Raw genomic sequence first — 12651 nt, 5'->3', positions numbered from 1 at the left:
CATATTGATGTGGCTACTTGAATGAATCATGGGAGTTGTTCTTGTCTGTTGAAATAGTTACCTTGCCTTTTGTTTTAGTAAGTTCAGAGTTGGGATTTGGATTTTTATCTGATTATGCTACTGGTTTGTTTTTTAAGTTATGAAATAAAAGCTGCTAAAGACATGGAACGGTACAACAAAGAGGTCAAGAAAGCTATGGGACAGACAGTGCACCGACCAACAAAGGAGGCAGAAAAACAGAAACCCAAACTGAAGACTTCCCTATCCGACCAGCAGAAGCTTGACAAGATATTTCATGCTCAAACTGAAAAGAAGCGGAAATCTGAACAGCCTACAAAAATTGTGACAGTGCCTTTTTCTCTGAGTTCCTGTAGACATCAGCTTCAGAGACATGAGAAAAATTACTTGGATGAACATGAGCTTTTCCTGATCCGTCGTCAGAGTTTTCCTGATGTCTGGATATTTGCTACTGAAAAAAAGCTAATGTTGCTGAATCCCTATAGATTGGAAGAAGCCCTGCTACTTAAAAGACTACTAATGAATCATAAGCTTCCAGTAGAGAAACTGGACCAGCCAATTGTGTTAACCGACAGGTATAGTACAATTGAGCAAAAATTTGTATGTTATTTCAAGTATCTTTTGATAATTATTTACAGTAAACTCTGGTAAGGCCCTGTTTGCTAATTCTGTGATTATTTGTACATTCATCTATCTGTAAGAACAGATATTTATGTTTTGTATACTTTTACCTTATAGTAATGAGCAGGCCTGGTCATATTCCAGTTGAAATAAGTATGACTTTTGACCAGTTTCATTGGTAATGCAGTAAATTTCTTCCACCAGAGGAAAATTATATGTTCCACATTTTCACAACTTCATTCTAGCTAGCTTTCTCCCATGGATTAGGGAATGGCTGATGTAATTATTATTATATACCTAAACTCAGTCACTCTTTAAGATATGTGAATAGTTGCGATTTTGTTTCTTTAAACAAATTGCTTTTTCAGAATATTTTTAAAAATCATGATCACTCTTCATCGCCTACTACTTTTTCCTGTATTTTTCTCACAGTTTTAATTTCCACATTAAGGATTTTGGTTTTAACACTTTGGGGATTATTTTTTTTTTCAGTCTTATTGGTGGAGCTCAGTATATGGCTGCTCTTTATAAAATGCGAAAGGATTACCGGAGTTTCAATGGATCAGGTTATTTCTCAGATCCAAGGCTTGTAGCAAATGGATTCCAAATAAAAGTGATAGAAGGTATGATAGTTTTAAAATATTTTAGTCATACCGGGGCTTGTTTCTGCTGATTTAATGATTTAAATGATTGTTAATGTAGATCATGTTATTCCACGTTTAAAGCACTAACATCCTGCTTTCCTTAACACTGAGATTTTATTACTTGGCAAAGAGTGTAGTGTCCTACATAGAACACTGAGTAATGGAAACTGATAACTGAACAGAAAATGTTACTAGTATTTAAAAAAAATGCTCTGAAATTCACATTTCCCTGACTTTTGTTTTTTCTTCTTTTCTCAGAATGCTAGATGTCAATATCCTTAATTGCCATTCTGACAGAATTTAGATTAAACTGATGAGAATTTCTTAGTCCTGGCAGCTTCTTCCAAGGTGATATTGCAGAAGCTTCTGCGAGTACATGCTTTAGCTGACTACTCCTCCACTGTTGAGGAGGTCCAGTAAGAACCTGGTTCTGGTTATTGACTTACTTTCACATCAGAGTTTTAACAGAGCCCAAAGGGGCCAGTAAAGAGAGGGTGACAGGATCACCGTTGCAACTTTAGATAGAGTTCAGTTTGAACTTTTTTTTTGAGACAGCCTACTTTTAATGCCTCTATGCTGATCACAGAATAAACCTGTTTCATTTAAGATCCTCATACGTTAGCAAGAGAGATCAAACGGTTCTATATTTTTCTGAAGAAAAATTTATAGGGATGCTGTTGGAAACCCCAGGGCAACCCACTCAGGATTGGTTCTGCAGATCAGGATTTCTCTAGCAGAATTCCAAGAAAAGCGAACGTCTTTGGGGGTAGTACCTAGCTGACAGCTCAGAGAAAAGTTTCACTATAAGAGCTGTTAGAAATGCTATAGCTTCATGTGTTACAGATCCCCACATATGTATAGTGATGACAGATCTACTGTAACATATGGGATCTTTTAAGGTTAGGTACAAAAAAGGGATGTAGAGCAACTCCATTTAGAGGCTATCTCATGGGAAGAACAGAGTCTAAGCTGTTTTCTTTACTGAATCATGCACAGCAAAACCAAGAAAATTTATTTTACACTGGCTAAATCCCTACATACATAGCAAAAACTTTGTAGAAGAGGTGTTCATAGTAGTAATCTTAGATTGAATAATTAGGGAAATAAAGTGTGTATTGCAAGAGGCAGCTTTTAAAAGGTTTATTCAGTCCAGCAAATGAAAAACTGAGGTCTATGATATGCCCTTAGACAAGTATGGGAGAAAGGGATTGTTGCTTAGCCTTTTTGCTCACATAATTCCCCCCCCCCCTTCACCTCCTGATACTGTAAGTTTGCTCAAAATCTAATTAATGTAAACTGGATGTGAATAAATTGAATGTGAAAATTTGAAACAATGTCTAGGTAACAACAGAGAAGAGTTGTTGACCAGTCTTGTGGTACTGGAGATGGGAAACTACTTTTAAGGTAGCTTGGTTAGTTTAAGAGCAGGTTTGTGCAATATAACAACACAGTAACTGGGAAGTAGTAACCGTCTTCCAATCCTATGTTCCTAAGTATGTAAAATTAAGGAAATGAAATCTTGAGAGGAAACTCTTCTCATTTGGTTTACAATTAGTGAAAGTAAACATACTTTATATACACTATACAGGTCAGTGAACTGTGGTCATGGACTTGATCAGTACCATACAGCTAGCCCATATGAAGAATGGGAATCTAATTCAGTCCTTTGTCCCAGTCTTATATTTTAACTACAACATTAATAACATCTGAGGCTTGTCAGTCATGTTTATAAGCTTCTGCTGATGACATTATAGCAGTTACAGCTTCTGTTATTAAAAGAGCATACCATTGCATTTGAAAGTAGAAATACCAGCAAACAAATGAATGGAATTTCTCCCAGCCTTTTTTCCAGCTGACCCAAGGATTTTTACTTAATACTTCATCAGTCCCTCCTTTTTCTTTTTTCCTTAAAGTCATCCCTGAAATACGCTGTCTTCTACAAATATGCTACTATCGTCTACAAATACTTATTAAAGCAGATTTTTACAAACACAGGAATTAATAATTAATACATGTCTTTGGGAATTTTACTATGCACTTTGAGGTTCTTTAATTTCTAGATTCTTGTATAATCTTTACGGAAAGTGACCTGCAGACTAGGAGTCATTTGTCCCACTTATACCTGAGTATTCTACAGGATTTCTCAACTTTGAGAGAACAAGTTTGTCCAATAAAACATTCTTCACTATCCTTATAGAAGCATTTTTTGTTGTTGTTGTTTGCTGTCTGAATCCAGTGTCTATTTTTGTGGGGTTTGGAAACTCTGGAATAACCTCAAAGGGGGACATTCAGATGTTGAACTAGAAGCTGCCTCTGAAAAGTTTTGTGTCTTCAGGTTATATCATTTTTTGAGACAGGAGTTGCTACTTTGCATGGTGAATGATAAAGTCACAGCTTGCTCTGGAGAGGTGTCCAGAATGCAAATGTGCACTTAACCCATGGTAGCTGAAGGGTTTCACCTTAACAGCATCTATAGGAGCACACCTGAACCACATTTGCTGTGCATGTACCTTTATAACTCATTTTTTCCCATCTTTTGAGGTAAAATTGGATCAGTCCTAGTATTTGCTGTTTCTCAACTGAACTATCAACTCTTTCTTGCTGTGAGGGTCCACTGTGTAGTATATTTGAAGGTCTATACTTCCCTTTGGAACTTCAGCCCTGACATGGTCATATTAGATGTCCCTTTCTGACTGCTGGTTGATTTCTTATTAATAGCCACTAGTATATGGCTTCCTTTTTCATCCTGGGTTAAGAGTTTTATTTTCTGTAGTAGAAAATTTCCTTTTTCTAACAGAAATATCATCTTTTATGTCACAATCAAAGGTTCCATTTCTTTAGCTTTGAATTTGAATGTGAAAGTGGTATTTCTAGTAATTTCTTCTTGCAAAAAACCCAAGACTTTCTGTTGATCCATGTGGATAAGTCTGTGATGGCATCAATAGCTCTAAGATACCTTCCAAAACAACGCTCCAGTTCAATGTTTGGTGGTTTTGGCTGCAGGAGAAGAGGCTTTCCTTGACCTGTGGTGATCTCTGAAAAGGACTGTCAATCTAGTAGGTGGCATTGATTATTTGTTGAAATCTCCACACATATTTGTCCAGAGGAGATGAGAAGGACCTTAAGTATTGCTGTCCATTGTCATATATTAAGTCTACCCATAATACTCGGATATTAATTTGGAATGCAAGACCTCTTGCTTTGGTATTGATCATCTCACTAGGACTGTTTCCTAGATAAGTATAGTGACTTGAATATAGGACCATAGATTCATTCCTTATTTGCTCTTGGTGGGGGGGTGTTTTACAGGACTGATTATTTAATAACAAGAAAATCTGAACAGCTGCCTTAATTTGAAAGGTGACTTTGGTAATTCCCTTGTTGTGTTAGACTTGCATCTCAGTTGGTCTTTGTTAAATTTAAATTCCTACCTTTTGGCAACTTATGGCACAGAGAAACTTTTTATAAAGATTTTGATTCTGATAGTTTCTTACTTAAAAAACCAATCACATAGTATTGTTTTTTCCTTATTTGGATAACTTGGTCTGTAAGGGACAACTCTCATAGGATAAAAAAAAAAATTCATTAGTTTTTCACTAAATTTGGCAGGTCTTGGGATTAATACTCAGAAATTGAATCTTACTCCCTCACAGTACTTGGAATTCGTAGAAATATAACTACACTCTTTAAAGACCAAGACCTTTTAGCTAGTGGGGTGGTTCTGAACTTTAATTATTCTAATAATCTCTCAGGAGTCTTTCTCACAGGTATAGCATGGAAATGCCTCACTCTGAATCCCTTGGCACCATGTGAGACCAGATGCACTACTCCTAGTAGGTTTTTGAAAGGTGTAGTTCGGCCTTTTCTTCCTAACAAGGACTACTGAGTTTTGTTCTTGTTTTGTCATTCTGGTAAGAAAACTGTTAAAACTTCTGGCAATGCTTTCCTTTTTCACAAATGCAGCCTTTCAACAGTTACTTTTACAAGAGTGTGAGATTTTCAGGCCTTACTTGCCTATTGTTTCATTTGAGGATAACTCTGTCCTTTGAATGTTGTTCTCTTGTTGTAAGACAGGAATGTAATTTACCTTTGCTCCTTATTGTTCAAAGACTGTAGCCAAAGTTGTTCCAAATATCCTAGATCTTGGACGTGCCCTATCTTCTTGTTTTGGTAGACTTAAGATCTTTGTAATGTCTCCTTGTTTCCCATTATATTGATTGCTCAGCAGTCTTAAGGAGTTTTCAGCTGGATTTTTCTCTGGATAGCTGACAGTGAAAAACATGTTGTGAAATAGCTCAGAAAAAACTTCTTGCTGTAAGTATGTCAGTTAGGCAAAATCAATGGTTTCTTTGTGGAACGTGCCAGTTGTTGTGATTTGCAAAGCTGTGACGCGGAACTCCAGTCTGTCTTCCACTGCCCTCCCGCCCCCTCATATTTTGGCCTTACTGAGGATTCAAGTGATGCTACCTTTGGGAGAGCAGTCTGTTTGCTTTTACTTAAATCGGTATTCTGGGATCTGCCGGGCATTTGTTTACTGGGTATAACTTGCAATGACCCTTGCACATAGAGAAGCATTTCAAGAAGTAAGATGGATTACTTTCTGTCCAGTTCTTCTTACGCTGTGTTTGTTATATGTACCTTCACTGCACGTCTGCCTTTGTGAAAGTGCTAGAGAGATGCGAATTCTTGGCTAGAAAGGATCTGAGAGCAAGGAACACATCTAACCTGTTTTTGTAACAATGATGGGCTTTGGGCCATGCTCTAAGGCAGACTTTCAGGGTAGAATCGTCTGCCTGATAGAATATGTTTACCCAAATGTATATATACAAAGAATGTGCTTACAGGGCCTCAAAGAGCGGTAATAGGTAAATAACCCATCTTCCTTGGCAATATAAGCTGCCTCAGCTCTTGTAACCAACCAGTGGAAAATCATGCTGCTACTTAATTTCAGTTTGATTTTGACCATAGACTGGAAGATATACAGTCTTATAGTGTCACCTAATCTAGGTGGCAGCTGGAAGAGAACAGTTTTTCCTGGCCATCAAGAAGGAATTATCCAAAGATGATTGTGAATGCTTTGTTTGGAAAGAGAAAGGGGAAATTTGTAGCAATGAGAAATCCACATTTTTAGTCAATTGAAAGCTAGTTTATTTGTTCACGGAAATATTTTCCTTGGAAGTTGCAAAGCATTTCGTAGAAACTACCATGGAAACTGCTTGAAGACTGCTGTTTGAATACTCAGAAATCTTAACGTATATTTTGTCAAAAATTTACAAGTACATTGAGGCTCAGACATCTGCTTATATCATCAAATGTTGCCAATATTGGAATTCCTGGAAAAACTTGCAGATAAATATATGTTAATCAGCATGCAGTGTGGGCTACTTTGCAATCTAAAGAATGTAAGCACAAAAGAAGAATGACAAACAGAAATCCCAAAGAAGAAAACTTCTCTTAGCCAGGATTTGTATTGTTTGTTCTTATGTTGGACTCATTAAAGCCCCCTTTGACTTTCAAATTAACGAGCAGTATGGTGAAGTCAAATTTGGCTGTCAAAATTTGCAGACAGGAAAATTGCTGTTGGTAAAACCAAAGAGTTTCAGGCATTAGCAGTCTCATTAGCAAGCATGTATGATTGGTTTACTGGATTTGGGGGGAGAAAAAAAAAAAAAAAAAAAAAAAAAAAAGACACATTTTGCAAATCCAGAATCTGACTGCCATGAAATTTTAAGAGGATAGAACTGGAAATACAAGTTTTTTTAACACTTGTTGGAAATGTTAACACTTGGAACTTTAACAAAATTTTGTGTCCTGTTTTTGGTAGCATATAGAGAGGTAATTATCGAAAGGTTGTCAAACAGACTAAGTTTTAGAGAGAAAGCAGCATAATCAAATTATCTGGAACAGTTACTCAAATCTAGTCTTTCATTACAGCAGAATTGAGAAAAAAAATTAAAAGAGCTGAAGGAGATTAAAACCAGACTTCATCTTTTGCTCCTGTCTCTTACTGGCAGCCTTTCCCATGGGGAAATATTGGCATAGTGCATCATCTTATCTCACCTTTAATAACTGGCGAACTTTCAGATAGTTTAACATTCTGCTTTAAGCTGAATCTGATCACAGGCTTACAGCAGTACATAAAAAATATGTCTGTTTTTGCTGGCCATGATTAGGGAAAGACAGCTTGAAAAAGAGAAGGAAGGCAATGCTGTGTGAAAAAGGAAATAAAGTTTCAAATTTAGAGCAGTGTTAAATGTGTAGCTGAAGGAGGTTATGTGACTTTTTGGGGTAGGGGGTGTTCCCTATATCAAATTCCCACTCTGGTCAGAGTATCTCTTGCCATGAAGCTTAAAAAGGCCAACAGCATTATTCATCTGGTGACACACACATATTTAGAAAAATTTTCAACCTGCACAGTCGTCCTGTTCATCTGTGCTTTTATTTAATGACAGTTACATAAACAATCCCTGGTCATGGTTAACAGTTTCATTCTACTAGCAAATGAAAGTACATTGTTGTGACTTATATTGCATATATATTTTCCTCTCACTTCTGAAATCTTTCATGTTGTTTAGATTAGGAAAGTGAATGATCCCTTATCACAGTTTGTTAGTTTAATCCACTTTGTAGCAATCTATTTCTCTCTAGCTTTTTGGACTTTGCAGAAACCATGGCTCAGGCTGAATGTAATTTATCCTACCTGGGGCTATTACACAAGAGCGGATTTACTTTCATTATGAATTGCATTCTTCCATGCTCTCCTTGTGAAGCTCTTCCCTTTTCCTCCACTACAAGTCTAAGAACTAAAGGTACCATGCAGGCTGGGCTGAGATTTCTGTGTGTCCAACATGAATGAGAGAAGCAGGTCTGAAGGACTGCACAAGAACATGTGAGCCTGGCCCCTAGAGAGCTTGCTTCTGACCAGCAGTGGAAGAAAAGTTAGCTGTACAGTAGCAGCTTCATTCAAATTTTTTGAAAGTAGTGTGTGTGTGAATAAAAAGTGAAATCTCTTACACCTCAAAGATTGAATAGGGATTTGTTTGGAAGGTTGTTTAAATGTTTTATTTGTCCTTCCTTATCAAAGTGGTACCTGCTGCAGCAGTGGTGTCATATGAATGACAGTGTGAAGTCTGTCACAGAGCCCTTAGTTATATGGGCTTGAGTTCCTCCTTTGCCATGTTAGGAGAAAAAACTGCTTTTTATTTCAGTAGAAGCTGAATTTGTTATGTTAACATTTGAACTCTACAGATGTTTAAACCAATTACATAGGAAATAGTGCCAACACTCTGGTTTTTTTTTTTCAAACTAAACTGTATTTTATTACTAACTTCTACTTTAATTTCATGTATGTTTGATTAAAGCCACAGAAGCTTTAATTAAAGCTGTGCTCAAGACTGGGAATGGTACAAAATGTTTTAAGCATTTAAACTGTGCCAGCTAAGATTTGAATTAAAATAAGCTGAGACATTTGTGATGTGACTAGGCACACATAATCATAATGAAACATTGGATGAATAAATGCTTTTCACTCCAAGGGAGGAGCAAAAAAAACTTTCCTAACTGTATTGAATTTGTGAGACTAATTTAAGTGATTTTACATGTTTAATTTTCTCTGAATTGCTCCAGAATAGAAATCAAAGCGGTGTATAAGTTACTGGGGTTTTTTTGTATTTTCAGGTTCTTCAGCTACAGAAAGTCATATGGAAATAGAAGGAATGGCAAATTGTCTGCCATATTATGGTGTTTCTGATTTGAAAGAAGTTCTGAATGCAGTAGTTAATGAAGATGCAAAGGAAGTATCTGAATGTAGGCCTCTCAAAGTAATCAATTATTTGGAGGTAAGACAGAAGTTTGCTTTTAAGTATTGTCAGCTAAGCTTATAATAAATTCTTAAGCAGCTTGAAAATCTCTGTTCAGCTTCTGTTTTAATTAATGTAGTTCTGTTCTAAACAGAAGTTTCTTTTGAGAAGAATGTCGTATCCTCTCTGAAATGTGTGGTTTCTGCATTGCTTACCAAAATACTCCAATCAGACGTATCCAAAACCAGTTGTCCAGTGTGATATAATACATACTGAAAGCTGATGTTCACAAAGTGTTTCTATACAGGCAGTTTTCAGACTTGAAAGGCGTTTCTCCATGTTAGAATATAGAACTGCCATAAAATTGCCTTACAAAGTCTAGAAGGCAGTCAAATCCAGAGCACTCATCAAGATTTAACTCCTTTATAAATAAATCTATGAAGAAGCTATAAAATCATTTAAGGTAATAGTTATGAAAAACAGGCATTAATTGAAGCTTATTCTCATGTAAATCAGAAGGCATACCATTTCCACTTAAAGAAAAAAAATTCCTATGATTCATTCAAAGAAAGCTCAGAGATAGACAAATGGAAACTTTTGCCAGAACAGCAAGCTGTCACTGGAATTAAGACATTGAAGTAAAAAAATGAAGTCTCACATAGGGTGAACCCCATATGCCTCTGCAAATGCTTGTATTTAGTTAACAACAATAACTTCTGCAGTTAAAGGAAGCACATGCTGACAACCAACAGTCTTATAAGTCCACTCTGTTCAAGGCAGTAGTGACTAAGTTCTGCAGCGCACTGACAGAGAGAAAATTGTGTTTTTCACAGGCAGCCAGCATTATTGGTTGCCAGAAATACAGTACCTGAGTAAAAGAGTCTTTAATCTGTTTTCCTACAGAAGTTACTTTTGCAACAGTTGGAACTGGAATGACTCTTGTTAATATTTGATATGCAAATAGAAAAAAATTGTCCATCCAGAAACAATAATGGACATGATTGAGAGACAACTAATATACATGGGACAAGTTAAAGCTGGAGTAACTAACAATGGTAGTTTTCTATCACTTCTTGTCTAGATATTCCACTAATGCTATATTTAATCCCAGTTCTTAAGATCTCTGTTCAAATAGGTTACCAAAATATATGTTAAGTCTCTCCTTAAGCATTTGCTAACATGCTTTCCTGAATTGGGCTACTTCAAAGTGGGACCTAGGCATTTACACAGAATATGTGGTTTATCTTTTGAACATTTGTTATACAAATCTTTCCCTGTCTTTTTGGAGCAGTAAGTTTACAGCTGCCTTTGGAGTGAGTTGTGTTCTGTTGTGTACTACTGAACCATTCTTGTGTACTCATGAAAGAAGCTTAAAGAAGGGATGAGTTAAGTGTTGAGACAGGAATGCTTTGTAACTTGGTTTGGAAGCAGAAGCTTTATTTGCTCTACTTAAAAGTACTCAACAGTCAGATTGAGTGGGATGGAGCTGATTATATATAGAGAGAAATATACATGCAAATACAAATGTGTCTGGGTCTTTTGCTAGACCCAGAAGAAAGAATAGGGTAATGATTAAAGAAGCAGCCTTCCTAGGGAGAGTCCACAGTGACCTCTTTTCCACTTGGAAGAGTGGGAAAAAAATCCCAGACACACAGAATGAGAAGATTCAGATTAAAACGTTTATGAACACTACTTCAGGTTCATACAGTGTGAAGGGAAATTCTATGCTACATCCATTTCTGTCTAGGCAATGTTACTACAGTACAGAAGAGAAGTCCAGCAGCAGGACAAGGCCATCTTTGAGGAGGAAACAAAAAAACCTGACAACTTCTTTTTGAAGTTGCTTGATTCTTTGAGGATGGGTGCTTCAGTAATTGTGTTTAGCAGTTATTTCTGCTTTCTAGTATTGTGAGGTAACTGGTTGTAATGTTAATGTTAATACAACATTAATCTAAAATGTCACTATAGTATTTTTAAAACTTTGGTTTGATGATTGTTGACTTTGTGTTAGTTCTGAAGGTTGTGGTTAGAATGTTTCTTGTGAACTGGTAAACATCTTCAGCAGATAGTGGTGCCAATAGGAAATAAGATAATCAGAAACAAAAAGCATCTTCAAAAGTGGACCTTAAAAGAAAAAGAGTGCAAACATGACCAGGAGACTGTGTGTGACTATTGTAGAAGTGTTATGAAATGACCAATAAGATAAGAGTTACATTTGGGTTTCTGGATTTCAAAATACTTATCAGCAGAAAAGAGTAACCTTTAAACAGTCAAGTGCTTAACTCCTGCTTTCTGGTAGCCCCCTTAATGTGTTAAAAAGTGGTACTTTAAAACTATTGGGGGTTTGTTTTTGTTTTTCCTTTCCACAGGGAGAAGCAGTACGTTTAGCTCGGCAGCTGCCCTTACATTTGTCAAAAGAAGATGTACAAAACACAATTTACAGGATGAAGCAACAGCTTGGAAAGGAAAATAAAGGCTGTGTTCATGGTCGCCCTTTTTTTCATCACTTGACAGATATTCCAGAAGTTGACAAGCACAACTCCACGGAAATTATTCAGTAAATGGAACATTTTGTTTGGGATCATATTTCTCTTACTTAATTTTGATCTGTAATTTCAGTATGTTTTGTGCAAAGCTTTTGTATAATGACTTTTCGTTATCATATGTTCACCTCCTAGAGACTTTTTTTAATTTAAATTCAAATGCTGCTTGAAGATTGGAAATAAATATTATAGAGAAACAATTCATGACTATTTTTTGAAAAGAATTTATTAAAGAAATGTTCTCAACTGGTTTGATGCTTTTCTTACTTGCTGCAGGTTTAGAAAATACCGATATGTCAAATTTTTTTAGAGGTGGTTAGAAGTTGTTTTCAACACAGCCTGGCAAAGTTTATTGTACTAAGGACATGAGATGTTAATTTTCAAAGGAATGCCAGAGCTGTAGGTATTTAAATGTGGCATTGCCATATGCTGTTACTACAGTTACACTTTTATGATCTTGTATTTCTGTTTGGAAAACATTCACTAACATAAATGAATATTGAAGTCCTAGTGTCCAGTCTCCAAAAAGTTTTATTACACACTTAGGAAAGTGTGATTCTTAAAAGTATAGTCTGCTCTTAAAACTTTAAATCAGCAAAAACTGATCAATAACTTGGAAGTTGAAAGGATCAGAGTCACAGGAGCACAGGTTAGCACAGAAAGCAGATGCCAGTACCTGTGTGTGGGTGCAGTGCTGTACACTAACTGTTTGGGGGTGGGAAACAAACTGTCCTCATGCAAGGACAATGTGGCATACCTAGGGCCTGCTTTATAGAGAGCTCCTGATTCTGGTCAACTCATTCATTCTCTTTCTACCAGCATGTAATGTTTACTCCTCTATTTGAAGTAGTAGCCTACTTCTGTAAGGCTACCCCGTTCTGCCTTCTGTGCATAGCAGATGCAATGTCTCTGAAAGAGCATGTTTTCAAAGTTTCAAGAAAGATCACCTGAAAATTCCTGTCCATCCCCAGTTGTTCTGTTGTTGCAAATCTTGGTACTATGAAAATGTGGTGGGATGATCTAGCT

At 36.5% G+C, this 12651-nt stretch overlaps 1 protein-coding gene across 2 annotated transcripts in view; it reads left to right on the top strand.

The window, feature by feature from the left end:
- PMS1 (PMS1 homolog 1, mismatch repair system component) overlaps window positions 1-11871 on the top strand; it is a 45360-nt gene extending 33489 nt beyond the window's left edge. For both annotated transcript variants that reach the window (XM_026852615.1, XM_026852616.1), the window contains 4 exons: window positions 138-593; window positions 1132-1262; window positions 8961-9121; window positions 11452-11871. In XM_026852615.1, the coding sequence (XP_026708416.1) occupies window positions 138-593; window positions 1132-1262; window positions 8961-9121; window positions 11452-11643 (940 nt within the window). In that variant the 3' untranslated portion in view covers window positions 11644-11871. The remainder of the gene's footprint in view (window positions 1-137; window positions 594-1131; window positions 1263-8960; window positions 9122-11451) is intronic.
- Window positions 11872-12651: the final 780 nt, after the last annotated feature.

Source organism: Athene cunicularia (assembly GCF_003259725.1).
Source record: "Athene cunicularia isolate RWA chromosome 7 unlocalized genomic scaffold, athCun1 chr7_part1, whole genome shotgun sequence".
NCBI lineage: Eukaryota > Metazoa > Chordata > Aves > Strigiformes > Strigidae > Athene > Athene cunicularia.
This window is presented reverse-complemented; position numbering and strand designations above follow the sequence as displayed.